Source organism: Lithobates pipiens, unplaced genomic scaffold (assembly GCF_037356315.1).
Source record: "Lithobates pipiens isolate NorthernLeopardFrog02 unplaced genomic scaffold, aLitPip1_a1.2 Scaffold_19, whole genome shotgun sequence".
Classification (NCBI taxonomy): domain Eukaryota; kingdom Metazoa; phylum Chordata; class Amphibia; order Anura; family Ranidae; genus Lithobates; species Lithobates pipiens.
This window is the reverse complement of record NW_027507764.1, coordinates 507222838-507241963: the sequence shown is the minus strand read 5'-3', so window position 1 is coordinate 507241963 and position 19126 is coordinate 507222838. Positions and strand designations below refer to the sequence as shown.

The 19126-nt window shown below is 47.5% G+C and overlaps 1 protein-coding gene across 1 annotated transcript in view; it reads right to left on the bottom strand.

Annotated features, from left to right (window-relative positions):
* SNX31 (sorting nexin 31) overlaps nucleotides 1-17853 on the bottom strand; it is a 112269-nt gene extending 94416 nt beyond the window's left edge. Inside the window, exon 1 of the mRNA XM_077493105.1 lies at nucleotides 17698-17853. Within this exon, the coding sequence (XP_077349231.1) occupies nucleotides 17698-17757 (60 nt within the window). The 5' untranslated portion in view covers nucleotides 17758-17853. The remainder of the gene's footprint in view (nucleotides 1-17697) is intronic.
* Nucleotides 17854-19126: the final 1273 nt, after the last annotated feature.

Here is a 19126-nt window from a genome sequence, read left to right as displayed (position 1 = left end):
AAAAAAGATATTTTCTTCTTTTTGTTATAAGAAAAATCGAATAAACTAAATTTTAGTCATACATTGAGGGCAAAATTTATTCAGCCACATGTCTTTAGTAAAAAAAATGTCAATAAGCATATATTTTTTGGTTTGCGCAAAAGTTATAGCGTCTACAAACTAGAGTACATTTTCTGGAATTTACACAGCTTTTAATTTATGACTGCCGATCTCATTTCTTGAGGCGCTAAAATGGCAGGGCAGTACAAATCCCCCCCAAATGACCCCATTTTGGAAAGTAGACACCCCAAGGAAATTGCTGATGGGTATGTTGAGCCCATTGAATATTTATTTTTTTTGTCCTAAGGGATTGAATAATGACAAAAAAAAAATAAAAATTTTTTTTTTACAAAAAGTTGTCACTAAATGATATATTGCTCACACATGCCATGGTTATATGTGGAATTGCACCCCAAAATATATTCCGCTACTTCTCCCGAGTATGGGGATACCACGTGTGGGACTTTTTGGGAGTCTAGTCGCGCACGGCACCCCGAAAACCAATCACCACCTTCAAGATTTCTAAGGGTGCAAATTTTTGATTTAACTCCTCACTACCTATCACAGTTTCGAAGGCCATAAAATGCCAAAATAGCACAAAACCCCCCCAAATGACCCCATTTTGGAAAGTAGACACCCCAAGCTATTTACTGAGAGGCATGTTGAGTCCATGGAATATTTTATATTTTGCCACAAGTTGCGGGAATATTACAAACTTTTTTTTTTTTTGCACCAAGTTGTCACTAAATGATATATTGCTCACACATGCTATGGGCATATGTGAAATGACACCCCAAAATACATTCTGCTGCTTCTCCTGAGTACAGGGATACCACATGTGTGGGACTTTTTGGGAGCCTAGCCACGTACGGGACCCCGAAAACCAAGCACTGCCTTCCGGATTTGAATATAAAATGCTACCAAAAAACCTGTTAGCGATGGCAGGGATCAGGCCTGACTCTGCGATCGCTGCAGTTATGTGTTTAGTGTTTTGTAAGTGACAGTGATCGATCGATACTGCACTTGGGTGGGCTGGGCAGAGGGGCAAAACGCAGGTGCCAGCAGGTATTTGGGCTGATCCCGCTAACAATGCGTTTTTTTGGAACCCTAAACTGCTGGGGACGCTAGTATAGATCTGATCAGATCAGATATTGATCTGTTCAGATTCTATACCACTACGGGAGGTGTATGCTTTGCGTGTGGGTGTTAGTGGTACTGGCACTAACCTAGCGCTGCCTGGGGCGACGCAGACCCTGACCCTAAAACCTAATTGATATCACCCGCCGGGTGATCAGGGGGTTAAACCTTTATTGGGTAATAAATGGTGGGTGCCCTGATGCTATAAAAAACAAACTAACCAGAGTCACCCGTAACACTTATACGGTGATCAGTGGTGAAAGGGTTAACTAGGAGCAATCAGGGGGTTCAAATTTTTATTAGGTAGTATATGGGGGTCCCTGGCGCTATATAAAAACCTGACAAGGAACCTAAATAACTAACTGGCTAACCAGCGTCACCAGTGACACTTATACTGTGATCGCTGGTGAAAGGGGGTGAAAGGGTTAACTAGCAGCAATCAGGGGGTTAAAACCATTATTGGGTAGTATATCGGGGTACCTAGCGCTATAAAAACCTGGCGGTGAACCTAAAAAAATAACTAGCTACCTAGCGACACTAGCGACACTGATGCAGCGTTCAGAAAAATTATCGCTTAGTGACACTGGCAAAAGGGGGTGAAAGGGTTAACTAGCGGAAATCAGGGGGTTAAAACCATTATTGGGTAGTATATCGGGGTACCTAGCGCTATAAAAACCTGGCGGTGAACCTAAAAAAAATAACTAGCTACCTAGCGACTGTAGCGACACTAATGCAGCGATCAGAAAAACGATCGCTTAGTGACACTGGCAAAAGGGGGTGAAAGGGTTAACTAGCGGCAATCAGGGGGTTAAACCCATTATTGGGTAGTATATCGGGGTACCTAGCGATATAAAAACCTGGCGGTGAACCTAAAAAAATAACTAGCTACCTAGCGACACATGCAGCGATCAGAAAAATGATCGCTTAGTGACACTGGCAAAAGGGGGTGAAAGGGTTAACTCTAGGGGCAATCAGGGGGTTAAATCTTTATTGGGGGGTGATAGGGGGCTACCCTGGACCTAACACTAACTGTCCTGACAGTTTTTACTGTCACAACTGACACTGAATGCATTGATCAGTAAAGAAATGATCAATGCAATCAGTGACACTGTGACTGGGGGGGGAGGGGGGGAGGGGGGGCGGGGGGGGTTTGTGTGCCTGTGTGTACCTACATGTCAGTGTAGTGTTGGTGCACACTTACTTTTACTCTTCTCCTCGTAGTCCGGTCAAAAAGACCGCCCCGAGGAGAATGACATCACTTCCTCCTTCCTGTGTAAACAATACACAGGGGAGGAAGCTTCTCATTGGCCAGGAGCGATCCAGAGGGGGTGGCCGAAAACCAACGGCCATCCCCTCATCACGGAGCGCTCCTGGACCGAATCGGACCGCCGTAACCAGCGGGAGGGGGTCCGATCGGACCCCCCACCCGCTGGAAGGCAATCACGTAGATGTACGTGATTGTGCCTGCCTGTGCCATTGTGCTGACGTACATTGGCAATACGGCGGTCCTCAAGTGGTTAAACGGAAATAACACCATTTAAAACTGCTTGCGGTTTTAATGTTATATCTGGTTCCTGCAATATGGTTGAAAATCATTGAGAAAAATGGCATGGGTAGCCCTCCCTGCCCATTACCAGCCTATTTGGGTCTTGTACGCATATTAAGGGGAACCCTGTACCCATATTAAAAAAAGGAAATGCTTGTGGCCCCCAGGCCCTATATACTCAGAACAGCAGTATACAGGCGGTGCAAACAAGACAGGGACTGTGTAGGTTTGTTGTGTTAAGTTGAATCTGTTTGTAATTTTCAACTGGTACATTTTTAAAGTGTAGCTCCAGTCAAAAAAAATATTTTTAAGCTTTTTGGAAAACATAGGGAAGGGTTATCACCCCTGTATAATTTGTTTTGTCGTCCATCTTTTTTCATCTCACTTGCTGTTGTCTTCCGTTTGCAAGTAGATGTTTGTAAATTGGATGTTTGAAAGTAGGGGCCTGCCCTATATGCTCTGCAGAAATGGCGGAACAAGGTGTTGGTTTTGCCACAACATTGTAAGCCCTCAAAGTGAATCTTGGTGGGCGCTGGAGCGCCCTGCTGTGAACGATTATATCAAGAATTGTAATTACATGCCATTGTTGAACAGTGGTCCAGTAACACCGTTACTCTGGGTGGGCACAGGAAGGGGCCCTCCTGTGAAATATTATATCAAGAATTGTAATTACATGTCCCTGTTAAACAGGGGCAGAAAAATTTGGCCTTAGGCACTGGTGCCACCACACTGTAACCTCTCCCATATACTCTAGTTTTATTGCAGGAATTAGCCCTGCTGCAAAGCATTGCATCAAAAATTGTACTTAAACGCCCTTGTTAAACAGGGGCAGAAAAATTGGGCTGATGGCATCAACCAGAACCAGAAAACTGGAGTTAGTACTTACCGGTAACGCCTTTTCCGGTGGTCTTCCAGGACAGCCCTTGAGAGATGGAGCTCCTCCCATCGACACAGGAAACACATTGCCACAGTTCAAAAGGCGGTCCCTCAGGTCCCTGGTCAGTCATTCACCAAGAACCGAAGGATGGAACTGAAAAACAGATAAACCATAACAGGTAATAACATTAGTACATCACTATAATCAAATAAAGGGTGGGATCGTGCTGTCCTGGAAGACCACCGGAAAAGGAGTTACCAGTAAGTACTAACTCCAGTTTTCCCAAGTGTTCTTCCAGGACAGCCCTTGAGAGGATCCCCAAGTACTTACCAGATTAGGGGGGGACCACGGCCTGGAGGACTTTCCTCCCAAAGGCCTGATCCTGACTAGACATTAGGTCCAGTCGGTAATGCCTTGTAAAGGTGGAAAAGCTTGACCATGTGGCTGCTTTACATACCTGCTCCGGGGTGGCACCAGCTCTTTTTGCCCAGGATGCAGACAACGCTCTTGTTGAGTGAGCTTTAACGCCCCTCAGGAGGATCTCTATTCAAGGCCTTATACCCCTCTGCTATAGCTAGCCTAATCCATCTAGCTATGGTTACTTTTGACGCTTTTTGCCCCCTACGCTGCCCGGAAAAAAAGGACAAAAAGGGAGTCAGAGATTCTGAAAGGATTTGTTACTTTAAGATATTCTAGAATACACCTCCTCACATCCAATAAATGAAAACGTTCTTCTTTCTCATTTGCTGCATTTTGACAAAATGAGGGGAGGACAATATCTTGGGACCTATGGAAGCTAGAAGCTACCTTTGGTAAGAACCCAGGGTCTGTCTTTAGTATGACTCTGTCTTCTAGGATCTGTAGAAATGGTTCCCTGATGGAAAGGGCTTGGATTTCACTGACCCTACGGGCTGAAGTGATTGCCACCAGGAGTACTGTCTTAAATGTAATAAGCCTTAGGGAGGCCTCTGAGATAGGCTCAAAGGGTGACCCCAAGAAAGCTTTTAGTACAACTGCTAAATCCCAGGATGGGACTTTGCTGACTCTGACCGGCTTACGTCTAGCGATTGCCTTACAGAATCTAGCGACAAAAGGATTTTCCTGTAAGCGTTCATCTAGGTACACACTTAAGGCAGCTATCTGTACCTTAATAGTACTTAGGGTTAATCCTTTGTTTACACCTTCCTGTAAAAACTGTAGAATATTAGCCGTATTTATGTCACGGCTATTCAGCCAGCTATTAAATTTTTTCCAAACTTTTTTGTAAATAGCCCTCGTGACTGGTTTGCGACTCTGTAGTAAGGTCGCAATTACCTCATCTGTCAGGCCCTTACTTCTTAAGATTTCCTCCTCAGTAACCACGCTGAAAGCTTCAGTGTGGCCACCTGTGGATGATAAAGAGGTCCCTGCGACAGGAGGTCCTGTCTGCAGGGAAGCCTTAGAGGCGGACAGTCTGTTAATTGTAGCAACGTTGTGAACCATGGTCTCCTGGGCCAGAATGGTGCTACTAGAATCAAACAGGTTTTTTCAGTGAGGAATCTTGCTAGGACCCTCGGAATGAGATGAAGAGGGGGAAATGCATAGGCCAGACTGAAAGTCCATGGAGTTTGCAAGGCATCTACAGCCAGGGGCTGATCTCCTGGGTTTAGCGAGCAAAAATTGGGAACCTTTGCATTCTCTTTGCTCGCAAAAAGGTCTACTTCTGGTTTTCCCCAGTGAGTTGTTATGAGATTGAATGCCTCTGGGTGTAAGGACCACTCTTGGTTCGAAACTTTTTGTCGACTCAAGAAGTCCGCTGTGCTGTTCAGTTCCCCTTTCAGGTGAACTGCAGAAATGGATTCCAGATTGGCTTCTGCCCTCTACAGCCAGGGGCTGATCTCCTGGGTTTAGCGAGCAAAAATTGGGAACCTTTGCATTCTCTTTGCTCGCGAAAAGGTCTACTTCTGGTTTTCCCCAGTGAGTTGTTATGAGATTGAATGCCTCTGGGTGTAAGGACCACTCTTGGTTCGAAACTTTTTGTCGACTCAAGAAGTCCGCTGTGCTGTTCAGTTCCCCTTTCAGGTGAACTGCAGAAATGGATTCCAGATTGGCTTCTGCCCACTGAAAAATGCGTCTGGCTACCAACATCAAACGAGGACTTCTGGTACCTCCTTGTTTGTTTATGTATGCTACAGCCGTCATATTGTCTGAACGGACTTGTAGATGGTGACCCTGTATTGTGGCGTGAAAGGCTAAAACAGCTCTTAGGATCGCTGTTAGCTCCTTCCAATTGGAAGAGAAACATTTCTCTTCCGGGGTCCACTTGTCCTGGACCCAGCTTGAGCCGAGGTGGGCTCCCCAGCCCCAGCTGCTCGCATCCGTTGTCAGTGTTGAAGTGATAGGAAGGACCCAATGAACCCCTTTGTTTAGGTTCCCCCTGTCCTTCCACCACCAGAGGGAGCGTTTTATCTTTGAGGGGATCGATACCTCCTCCTCCAGATCTCTGCCCTTTAATTGTTCCAACAGAAATCCCTGAAGGTCTCTTTGGTGGAACCTGGCCCATTGTACGGCTGGAATGGCTGCCGTCATAAGACCTAAGACCGACATTACTTCCCTCACCGTACATTTGGGGCTGCATTGAAGAAAAGATGTTCTCTGCCACAGATTCAAAATCTTTTCTTCCGGCAGTATAATTTTCTGATCTACAGACTTGATCCAGTAACCCAAATACAGGATCTCCTGTGTTGGGGTTGTCTTGGATTTCTCCTGACTGACAATCCACCCTAATCGACTCAGGCTGAGTTGAGTCAACTCCAGATCCTGAGAAAGACAACTCTCAGAGTGTGCTGATAGGAGCAGGTCGTCTAGATAGGGAATAATTGAGACTGATTGAAGCCTCAGTGGAACTAAAGCCTCTCCGAGAACCTTGGAAAAGATTCTCGGGGAGGATGACAGACCGAAGGGGAGCGCTCTGCATTGAAAGTGGTAAACTTGTGTGTCTATCTGCACTGCCATCCGAAGGAATTTCTGGCATTCCTCCCTTATTGGAATATGCAGATAAGCATCCCTTAGATCCAGGGTGGCCATAAATACCTCTTTCTGGAGAAGGTTCTTTATGGAATAAATAGACTCCATTCGGAATCTCTTGTAACGGATGGAGCGATTCAGTGGTCGGAGGTTCATAATTAGTCTGAACCTCCCCGATGGCTTTTTTACCACGAAAATGTGCGAGTAAAAACCGTCTCCTTGTTCCTGAATAGGGACTGGTGTCAATACCTCTTGATCCACCATTTCCCCTATCAGTAAAGGTAAGGCCCTGGCCTTTTCTGAGTGACTTGGGAGTTTTGTCACCAAAAACTTTGAGGGAGGGCTGCTGTGGAATTCCAGCGCATGACCCCTTTTTATTATATTTAAGACAAACCCGTTTGAGGTTGTCTCTTCCCATTGTGGAAGAAATTTGCTTAATCTTCCTCCCACAGGAACCCTGACGTCACTGGGGTTTGGGGTCCTGATTGGGGCGGCTAAACAGTATGCCCCCTTTCCCTTTCTGTCCCGACCAATGTTTTTTGGGGGTTGAACTCTTCTCTGATTTAGAGGGTTCCTTAAAGGGACGAAAATTTTTTCTTTGGAAATTTTTCTTTTTTGCGGGAAAGGTTTTCTTTTTATCCGCCGTCCTTTCTAAGGCGGAATCTAATTCAGGCCCGAAGACTAAGTCTCCTGTAAAAGGGACGCTGCACAGGCGGGTTTTAGACGCCGTGTCTCCCCCCCAAGTTTTCATCCATACTGACCTCCTTGCTGCCACTGAAAGTGCTGCTGACTTAGCCGTAAATTTTACGGAGTCCGTGGAGGCATCAGAGATGAAACTGGTGGCCTTAAAAAGCATAGGGAAGGATTTCAGAAGCTCCCCCCTAGGAGTGCCTGCTTTTAAATGTTCCTGTAGTTGCGACAACCAGAACTCCAGGTTTCTAGCTACACAAGAAGTGGCTAGAGCTGGTTTTAAGCCTGCCATAGAGGCATCCCAGGCCCTCTTTAAGACAATGTCTGTTCTCCTGTCCATGGGATCTTTCAGGTGGCCCATATCCTCAAAGGCCAGATCAGCCTGCTTTGAGACTTTGGACAGAGGGGCGTCTAGTTTAGGATTTTTATTCCAGACCGCCTCTGGGCTCTTATCAAAAGGGAACCTTCTCTTAAGGGATTTAGGAAAGAAAACCTTTTTATCTGGTTCAGACCACTCCTTAAGGACAAGGTCAGAAAGCACCTTATGTATAGGGAAAACCCTTGCTTTCTTTTTCCCCAGAGCCTCATACATTTGATCATGTCTGGATAACTGAGTTTCTTCCTCCTCAATTTCCAGTGTATCATAGATAGCACCCATTAGCTCATCAACTTCCTCAAGAGACAATCTATACTTTGAGGCTTTAGATGTTGCTTGCTCCTCTTCCTGATCAGAGTCTGTGTCAGAGGAATCGGGGCTAATCAACGTGGGGCTAGGCTCCCTGACCATACGGGGCTCCCCTGAGCTGGGTGTTGTAAGGCATGGTGAGGAGGAGATTGCAGTTGTTTTACTCGTGGAGGCAGCTGACCCTACGTCAGTGATTAACTCCCGGAGGGACTTAAAGGTTGACGCCATTTCCTCTTTAAAAGGAGCCCAAAAATTTTGCTAAGGGGGAATCTGCCTCAGATTTAAGCAAGCTTGCAATGCATTGCTTGCATAGGGCTTTGTTAGAGCCAGAGGACAACCTATTCCCACAATTAGGGCACTTTTTGCGGCCTGCCTTGTCTTCCTTTGGTAGCTCTTTAGCCTGAAAATAAGAAGACAAAGAATTTTTTAGCGTCAGCTCTATGTCCCTCCTTAGAATCACCCAACTGCATACATCCTTAACTGTGAGTAAACCACCACCGTGGGGCACTACAGAACCCAGCCTACAAACACCACCACTCCACCAGAGTAATAGCATGCCCAGCAGCCTACCTGGGATTGGCTGGTGCCTGTCTCCGCCGGAGTGTCCTGGGGAATAGCCTCCATGGTCCCCCTCTGCCGCTCCGGATCCCGCCGCTAGTCCGGTATTGCTGGACGCTGGTCGGGACTGTACAGGCACAGCGCTGGCTCTCCCTCTCCTCCTTGTACCCTAGAGACCCGGAACCGGAAGTCTCGGCACACAGTGATGACGCGGTTCCGCCGGAAATGACGCTCGGCGTCTCCGACCCCACCGCAACAAGGAGCAGAGATGGAAGGTACCACTCACCGCTCCTGGGGGAAACCGGCGTCATTCTGCCCCTGGCCACCTCGGCACTGGAAGGAGGAGGGTAACGGGTCTGCTCCGGTTCAGCTGGACGGTCCCCGAGCCACAAGAAAAAAGGTATGGACCCAAACTGCAGCCAAAAAACAGGACCCGGTCCCTTATGGCTTACAGGTTCTCAGGCAGCCCCTGAGAGGGGCCTCCAGGTTCCTGGCAACATGTTCCTCCGACGGAGGAAACACAAATGACCAGGGACCTGAGGGACCGCCTTTTGAACTGTGGCAATGTGTTTCCTGTGTCGATGGGAGGAGCTCCATCTCTCAAGGGCTGTCCTGGAAGAACACTTGGGAAATGTTCTTCCAACATATCAGCGGAGGAGGAAGAGGATAGACAATCAACATAACAGGACAGTCACTCAGCATCAGCATAGGCAGTCTTGAAGGGATGTGATAGTTCAAAAAAAATTATTCTGTTACATCAGCTTCAGGTGCTTGGTAGCTGTGGGTGATCCAAGACTGATTCATCTTGATTAAGGTCAGTCGATCAACTGATTCGGTGGACAGGCGCACCCTGTGATCGGTAACAAAGCCACCAGCAGCACTGAAGGTGCGTTCCGAAAGAACGCTGGATGCAGGACAGGCCAGTAGCTCAATTGCATACTGTGCAAGCTCTGGCCAGTGATCCATCCTCAAGACCCAGTAAGCCAGAGGATTTTCGGTGGGAAAGGTGTCCAAGTCTGACCTTGCCCCTAGGTATTCCTGCACCATGTAAATCAGACGCTGGCGATGGGTGCTGGAACCGATCATACCTTGGGGCTGTGGACTAAAAAATTGTCTGAAAGCATCAGTCAGACGGCCACCTTCTCCACCGCTCCTTCTGACCGATGCCTCAGCAACACGTTGTCCAGGACCAGGAGTTTGTAACCTCCCAGTCTCTGCGAAAGCGTTGCACAGACCTTTCTGCAAGGCCTCCCGGAGATGTCTCATCCTCTGCTCCCTCTGCGATGGCAAGATAAGGTCGGCAACCTTACCCTTGTACCGTGGATCAAGGAGAGTGGCCAGCCAGTAATGGTCCCTCTCCTTGATCCGAAGAATACGAGGATCCTTCCGCAGGCTTTGCAGAATCAGGGAACGGTCCGGAGTCCTCTGGGTCACTAAGGACAACATGATCCGCAGCTACCTCCTACCAGCCACGTACAAGTCCACGTGTTTCTTGGGACTGTAAATCATCCCTACAAGACTGCTGCTGCTGCTGCTGCTGCTGAGTGCCAGCCTCCACCTCCATGCTGACACAATCATCCTCCTCCTCTTCCTCCTCTTCCTCCTCCTCTTCCTGTGTGATGGGTGGCACAGCAGGAACACTGTCTGGATAAAGGGGGCCTTGAGAGGCAAGGAAGTCCTCCTCTTCCTGCCTCTGTTCTGCCTCAAGTGCCCTGTCCATTATTCCACGCAGCGTATGCTCCAAGAGGTGGACAAGAGGTACAGTGTCACTGATGCATGCACTGTCACTGCTCACCATCCTTGTGGCCTCCTCAAACGGTGACAGGACAGTGCATGCATCCCTGATCATGCCCCACTGGCGTGGTGAGAAAAAACCAAGCTCCCCTGACCCTGTCCTGGTGCCGTAGTCGCACAGGTACTCATTGATGGCCCTCTGCTGCATGTGCAGCCGCTGCAGCATGACCAACGTTGAATTCCATCTGGTGGGCATGTCACATATAAGGCGGTTCTTGGGCAGGTTCAACTCCTTTTGGAGCTCAGCCAGCCGAGCACAGGCATTAAATGATCGGCGGAAATGCACACAGACTTTCCTGGCCTGCTTCAGGACATCCTGTAAGCCGGGGTACCTGGCCAAGAACCGCTGCACCACCAGGTTAAGGACGTGAGCTACACAGGGCACATGGGTCAGTTGTCCCTGTCGGAGGGCGGAGAGGAGGTTGGTGCCATTGTCGCAAACCACCATTCCTGGCTTAAGCTGGCGTGGCGTCAACCACCTCTTGGCCTGCCCCTGCAGAGCTGACAAAACATCCGCCCCAGTGTGGCTCCTGTCCCCCAAACAAACCAGCGCAAGCACGGCATGGCATCGTTTTGCCTGCGTACTTGCGTAGCCCCTGGAACGCCTACGAAGCACCGCTGGTTCTGAGGACAGAGCACTGGAAGAGGCCATGGAGGAAGAAGAAGAGGAGGGGGTGGAGGAGAGAGGTGTGTCACAACCAATAGTAGCATTTTGGAGGCGTGGTGGCGGAACAACCTCCAACACTACTGCACCTTGTCCTGCATCCTTCCCAGCTGCCAGAAGAGTGACCCAATGGGCCGTGAAAGACAGGTAACGTCCCTGTCCATGCCTGCTGGACCATGAGTCAGCGGTAATATGCACCTTACCGCTGACCACCCTGTCCAGCGAGGCAAGGACATTGCCTTCCACATGCCGGTAGAGAGCCGGAATCGCCTTCCGTGAGAAAAAGTGGCGTTTGGGGACCTGCCACTGAGGAACCGCACATTGTACAAACTCACGAAAGGGGGCCGAGTCTACCAACTGAAAAGGCAGCAGTTGAAGTGCTAGCAATTTAGCCAAGCTAGCATTCAACCACTGGGCATGTGGATGGCTGGGAGTGAACTTCTTTCGCTGGTCCAGCAGCTGGGGCAGGGACATTTGCCTGCTATAATCGGACGTGGGTGTACCGCTAGCAGAGTTCCCAGAAGCACTTGGCTGTGACACACCTAATTCTACACCTTCATTCCTCTCAGAGCAGGTTTCAGAGAGGACTGAAGGTCTAGTGGGGTTGGAGATGCCAGCTGATGAGGAGCAAGGAGAGGTCCGCTTTGTTCTTTGGTGTGGGTCTTTGAGGTGCGCTTGCCAACGAGCTGCATGGCAGGTCAACATATGTCTGGTCAAGCATGTGGTGCCCAAGCGGCTGATGTTTTGGCCACGCGAGATACGCTTGAGACATATGTTGCAAATAGCAGCGGTGCGATCTGATGCACTCGTCTCAAAAAAGGCCCACACCAAAGAACTTTTAGAATAACGCGCAGAGGCAGCGCCCTGCACAGGCGGAGCTCTGCGGTGTGATTCAGTCGGTGTGCTGCCCCTAAGCTGGCCCCTGGAGGGCATCCTGCCTCGTTGGACATGTGCCTCCTCCTCCTCTCTCCTTCCAGGCACCCACGTGGAGTCATTCCCCTGATCATCCCCTCCCTCTTCATCGCTGTAGCAAACCTGGCAGTATGCTGCAGCTTGTGGAACATGACTGCCAGATTGCTGTCCTTCTTGAGCATCCCCTCTCTCTGCGCTCACGCTACTGCCTTCCTCTAGCTGAGTGTCATCATCAGAGCCCACAAAACACTGGGCATCCTCCTGGAGCATGTACCCAACACTGTGCTCAAAGAGTTCAGGAGACTCCTCAGGAGGACGTGGTGGGTCTAGGGAAGGAGTCACTGATGATGACATTGAGAGGAGGGAAGACGATGCGTTGGCAGCTGCTTTGCTAGTACCCCGAGACTGGGTGAGAGAGGATGAGGAGGATGAAGAGGGCTTGGTCATCCACTCTACCAAGTCGTTGGCATGTTGCGGCTCAACATGTCCAGCTGCCGAAAAGAAGGACAAGCGTGTCCCATGGCCACGTGCTGATGACAATGCACCGCGTCCACGACCAGCACTGTTGTCTCTAGACACAGAGCCTGCTTGCCCTCTTTTATCGGCTCGCGCCTGTCTGCCTCTCCTTGCTGGCCTTCCAGACATGGTAATGGCCTGAAGGGAGTTGGGTAAAAAAGCAGTTGGGTAGTGTATATTGTGCTAGAGGCACACAACACCCACTAACTCCTGCAGATGCCTTTATTATAGAACACCAGAGATAAAGGGGTATATACAGATGTATACTGTGCTGTGCTGGAGGCACACACAACTTCCAATAACACCTGCAGATGGCAAGTGGGCTCAAATAGAGAACAGCTATGTAGGTGGATATAGCGGTATGTACTGGGTACAGAGCACGCAGACAGCACGCATAAGCTCCTAACACTACTGACTGCAAGCTCTATTATAAAAGATAGATCACTAGCTATATAGGTGAGGTGAATATAGCAGTGTATACTGCGGTCAGGGCACGCAGACAACAACCACTACACAACAGCAAGATCGAAAATCGTCCGAAAACGATCGGTGTGTACTGTGTTGAAGGTACACAGAACACCCACTGCTTCAGACGCCAACACACTACACAAGGCCGCCGCGCTGGCGGCCTTATATAGTGTGGGGCGTGCACTACACAGCCTGAGCTATGATTGGCCACAGGCATCCTGCCTGTGGCCAATCATGGCTCTCCTCGCTGCGATTGGCCAAGCATGCGGGGGTCACAGTGCATGCTTGGCCAATCATGAGCCAGCAATGCACTGCGCCATCGCAGTGCATTGTGGGCCATGAGCGCCACACGAATTTGGCGCGAACGGACCAAAATGTTCGGACTTCGCCGAACGGACGAACAGCCGATGTTCGAGTCGAACGTATGTTCGACTCGAACACGAAGCTCATCCCTACCTACCTTAATCACACAAGACATGATGGAGCCTGACACACTGTATGCATCAGCTCCTATCCTCACACCTGTAGTATGTCAGCACCCCCTTATGTGTATATATATATATATATATATATATATATATATATATATATATATATATATATATATATATATATATATATATATATATATATATATATATATATATATATATATATATATATACCCTCCTCACACTTGTATGCACTCAGCCCCCTTTCCCCTCACACCTGTATATGTCAGCCCCCCTTCACATATATAAATCTGTAAACACATATAGCTCTGGCCCCTCCCTGTAAACAAACAGCCCCCCTCCCTTTCCTTCCCAACCCCTACTTGTAAATTAAGTCTTCCTACCTAGTCCCAGCTCGTTTGCACAAAGCTGACATGTTGCTGGGACACCGAAGAGCCACAGCCAATCACAGTACAGGCAGCTCACACGAGGGGTGCACATGCACATAGTAGCCAGAGGTGGCAGTAAAGAGCTCAATGTCAGAGCAGCAGAAGCTGCCTAGAGCAGAGGTGCCCAAGCTTTTGAAGAGCGAGGGCCACTTAAGCGACTTGGTAACCAGTCGCAGGCCACAATGAGCAGAGCAGGTGGATGACCGGTCCGTGCAGAGTGGACACGGACACAGCCCACTCTATTCTATGGGTCCTCCGATCCACCCTGATGGAAGGGGATTGATCCCCTTCTGTTTTTTTTCTTAGCAAATCAGATTGTAGGTAGGCGGGTGTAAAAGGATGACACAAATCTGTTTATATCTGCCATTTCATAGGAGGTGAATGGAGGGTTCGATTGAGTTGAACCGATTGTGTGAAAGGGGCCTTTCACACTATTGCATCGCAGTGCACCTGTGTCTTTCCTGTGGGTTAGCTACACTTTGCCGTAGACTTCTATTATATCCTGCAGGTGTGGTGCACTTTCTGAAAGCTCACCAAACCCACATGTAATAACAGAAGTCTATGCCTCAGTGCAGGTAACCTGAAGGTGCGCTGCACCTGCTGATCAGTTCGAAAGCAGCCCAGTAACCACTGCACAGATATGCCCATATATACACTGCAATTTTAGTAATAAACTGACCTTTAATAACAGTCTTCAATTCAGGTATCGCCTGCTGTTGCTGTCCCTGGTAGAGTGCATTTGGTATCACTCCACCGGTGGCAAGAGACGGCGCTATACAGGAAGCAGTAGCTTATACAGCTCTGCTCCACAGCTGCTTGCTTTGCCGGCTTCATTAACAACACAGATGCTCTGGGATGGCGGGTCTGCAACCCATGGTCTGGGCTTGCCAATCTGCCATGCCTCAGAAGGTGGTCGCGGGCCACATCAGAGGTCTCCGCGGGCCACATGTGTGTATTGCACAACACGGCTCCTGCCTTCTCCTGGCTGTGCTGGGTCCCTGCAGAAAATCGGGGCCTCCTAAAGTTGTATCGGCCGCTCCCCCCCCCCCCCCCCCCCCCGATGGCGGCACTGGTCACAGATACTCATCCGGCACAGTCCTTTTAGACTGGCCATAGATGGGTAGTGTTCAGCTGGTGAGCCGAAAGTGGTGGATGAAAGCTCCCCCAAGCCAGGACATTATATTTCGACAGTGGAATCCAGCATTGTCAGAACTGCAGCCACTGATAGACAAAAGTTTTTCAGCATGTCCTTTGAACAGACAAATGATTGACTTCTGTCGAACAGACACAGCCACACACTGATCTAAATTCATCTGGTCCCTGCTGAACTGGCAAAATATTTATCAGTTTATGGACACTTTAAAGCAAAGACTCCTAAGAATGCTCGTTGCCTGGCTTTATTGCTGATCCAATAGCTTCAATACATGACATCAGGGTTAATTTAGCCAAATAGAACGTTCACGTTGCAAGGGAATTTTCCCCAGAGCTTGGTGGATAAGGTAATGCTCTGCTGACTTCCATCATCCAATCATATGAAGAAAAAAAAAAAAAAAAAAAAAAGAAGGAAGAAGATTTTTAAGTTTTATTTTTTAATGCTCTTTCCATGTGATTGGATATTCTGTGCAAAGTGAAATTTCTCCATATATACCACGCTCTGGAGAAAATCCCCCTGCAAAGTATACAGCCCGTTTGCCTTCAGCAAATAAACCACAATGCCTTGGAACAAGCGTACAACTAAGGAAAAGCTGAGATGTCTATCTGCATGCTTGTTCCCGGTCAGTGACAAGACAGCCAGGCGAATAACATTTTTAGTACCAATATTCAGGCTTTAGGTTTCTTTTCTGATACGTCTATGGTTATTTTAAAGGAAACATAAGAAAATAGATAAACCCGACCATCCTCAGTCCTAACCATACATCTGTTACTGATTTATGCAGTACCCATGGAGAGAGGGGGAAGGCATGCTGTAGACACCTTTTAAATTTCCACTTTTCAGGGGTAAAACAATAGTAATTGGAGAAGTCTTCCTTTAGCCGACCATAGACGGAGCTATTTTCTATCCTGCAACTACGGAAAAGAAAATTGCTTTATTCACTGGACGGTGCTGATGGGGGAATCCCTCCCATAGAGACATTGGGGGTTATTTACGAAAGGCAAATCTACTTTGCACTACAAGTGCAGTCACTGTAAATCAAAGGGGTAGAGCTGAAATAAGGGGAAGCTCTGCTGATTTTATCATCCAATCACGTACAAGCTAAAATGCTGTTTTTTATTCTCCTTGCATGTTCCCCTCAGATCTACAGCGACTGCACTTCCAAGTGCACTGTCAGTGCAATTTCAAGTGCACTTTGCACTTCTAGTGCAAAGCGGATTTGCCTTTCGTAATAACCCCCATTGTGTTGTCTCCCCTGGTTGACTATAATAGCTAGCAACAATCGCATGTAAAATTTGATTAGTCAACTTGGGTACATTAAGCCTGTCCATACATGGCTCCAATTTTGGCCAGTGCCTGCTGGACCAGCCATGATTCAAAACAGTCTATGACCTGCTCAATGCTCAATAGACTGCTCAAAGTTTGGATCATTTTTAATAATTTGAGCTATAGGTGGTCCTGCAGACAGAAGACAGCTCCACAAAAGTTGATAAAAAAAAATAAAATAAAAAAAATAAATTGACCGAGTCACACGAAGAGTCATCGGACACACTGAGATCGCCTCCTACCAGATGCAGTAACACCTGGTTCACACCGAATGCGGCTTTGAAATCAAGTTACTTCTGTGTGATTTCATGTGTGGCTTACCATCAACTTCATGCACAGATACCAATGCAAGTCGCACATGAAATCACCAAAAATAGTACAGGAACCTTTTCAAAAATTGGTGTAAGTCAGAGTCACACCGATATGAACGGTTCCAGAAATGGGGTGCGACTTTGATCTGTCAAATCGCACCTGTGTGAAAGGGGGCTAAGCGTTAAGAAGTGTCAATGTATTAAGGTGGTCATGGGTGCTGCAGCTGCTGAATGCAATAGCCAGCAATGGAGAGGCGTACTTTTCACACTGTTTAGGGTGGATGGGGAAATCGATTGATTTTCTCAAGCTGTGTATGGCTATCTTAACCTGCCCTCCAAAATGTGCCTTAGCCTTAATTTGGCCAGACACTAGTAGAATTTTGTGTATTTTTTTGTTTTAAGAACACTTGTTTGATTTTCTAACAATTAGTGGGGGCAAATCGACATTCATTTGAACCTCAGGGATAGGAATATTTGAAGGATCAGGATGGAAAATCTTTCTTGAGCAAAACAAATTTTTAACAGTCTATGTGGTTTTCCTTCAGGAAAGACCATTCATTGCAAAATTGAATGTTAAAAACAAACCTAAAAACTTGAACTGCTTTCAAAACAACATTCGGCTCGTTACTGAATGTACGGAGAATACAAATGTTCCTTTGCAAATGTAAGCTTGAGCGTAAGCCTAACCTTTAAAAATGGTCATATCTGGCCATAAATTTGTGGAGAAAGTTCTCCAATGTTAATAAAATGCTCCCCTGCACCCACATTAACCCAGCCAAAAGCTGGACATACATGGGGGTGGGGGTTGAAAAAAAAAAAAATCCTCACAGATCCCTGCAACACAAGTGATGTTGATGCAGGGATATCTCCCACTGCAGCAGTGCAGAATACACTGATCTGCACTGCAAGCGCCGATCAATCGAATACTAGTTTTCCAGCAGAACAAATTGACAGAAGTCGGTCATTAGAGCAGCTTCTGTTGAACAGATAGCAGTACACACAAACCTTAATTTAGCTGGTTTAATAGGAACCCGAATTTTGGTACGTATATACCCAGCCTAAATTAAGCTTATCTACACCAGTCCTAAACAGGTCACATAAAAAAGTGCACAAAAAAAAAAAATCATCACTTAACCACATAACGTCCCCCGAGTTCATCCACCAGCGCCTCTGTGATAGGGATGCTGACATGCATGGTTCCAGGTGAGCTTAGCAGGTATGGCAGAGACAGCGTCTGAGGTGTTCTGTCTGTGTTTGTACAGGTTCTACCTGAGCTCCCTATGGGGGCATGGCCTACACACCTGAACCATCAACCAGGAGGAGGGACATACCACACATTACTGCACACACATGGAGAACCTGCTACTAGGCTAACTAAACGCCCCAAGCAGCAATGAGGATACAGACTATCAACTTTCTGTTTACTGTAGTCAGGTCAAGAGATGAGATCGTTTGATGGATTATCTTCTTTGCACTGTTTAATTAGTATTAGTTTTGCCAAATAACACCTTTTCTACCTTTTGTCCCTTACCTACAATATTATTATTATAAGGCTGGGTTCACACTATTGCGTGCGAATGTGGTATCCCTGCATCCAATTCGCAATAGCAGGAAATTGCGAATGGCTCTCTATGGAACCAGTTCACATATATCGTGTGCAAATTTGTACAGGAGCCTTGTGTGTCTTTTGGCCCATTTCAGGTCCGAATTCAGCCCAAAATTCGGGCTGAAATGGTGAACCAGGACGCACAGCACCCCTGCTGTGAGCCACATTGGCATGCAGTGTGAACCGAGCCTTCTACAGCAGTGGTCCCCAAACTGTGGCCCGGTCGCCAGATGTTGCCCTTTTTCTTGCTTTTATCCTGCTCTTGTACTATTCCATCCACCGGCACCAACAATGGAACATCATTTCTGTTGCTGAAACCCACAATCAGGCATTTTTCCTGCCGCTGACATCATCAAAAGGGCAAAATTCCTCCCACTGACACAATGGTGGGGCACAATTCCTTCCATTGACATCAATGATGAGGCATAATTCCTTCCATTGATGCCAACGAAAAGGGCACAATTCCTCCCACTGTCACCAACAATGGGGCAAAATTTCTTACATTGACATCAACAATAGGGCACTATGCCTCCAACCGACACCAACAATGGGGCACTATTCCTTCCACTGATACCAAAGATAGGGCATTGTTTATTCCCACTGGATGCCAGTAAATGTTCTACTCCCACTGGTCCGAGTCTGTCCCCCCTAAAGTCTGAAAGACAGTAAACTGGTCCTTTATTTAAAAAGTTTGGAGACCCCTGTCATACAGGATTTATATAGCACCAACAGTTTGCGCAGCGCTTAACAACATGACATTGAAAAGAAATGATTGTAACCTGTTTGTAGGAGGGTGTAGGCATCCTTCCTTTTTGTAGGTGACACTATGCCAATGCTACAAGGGAAGAGGAGTCTGATAAGGGAAACTGTCCCCTTGTGCACTCCATCAGTCTTCTCTGTTAGATAAGTGTCTGATTTGATGCCAAATTCCTGCAAGAGTTCAGGCAGTCATCCTAAC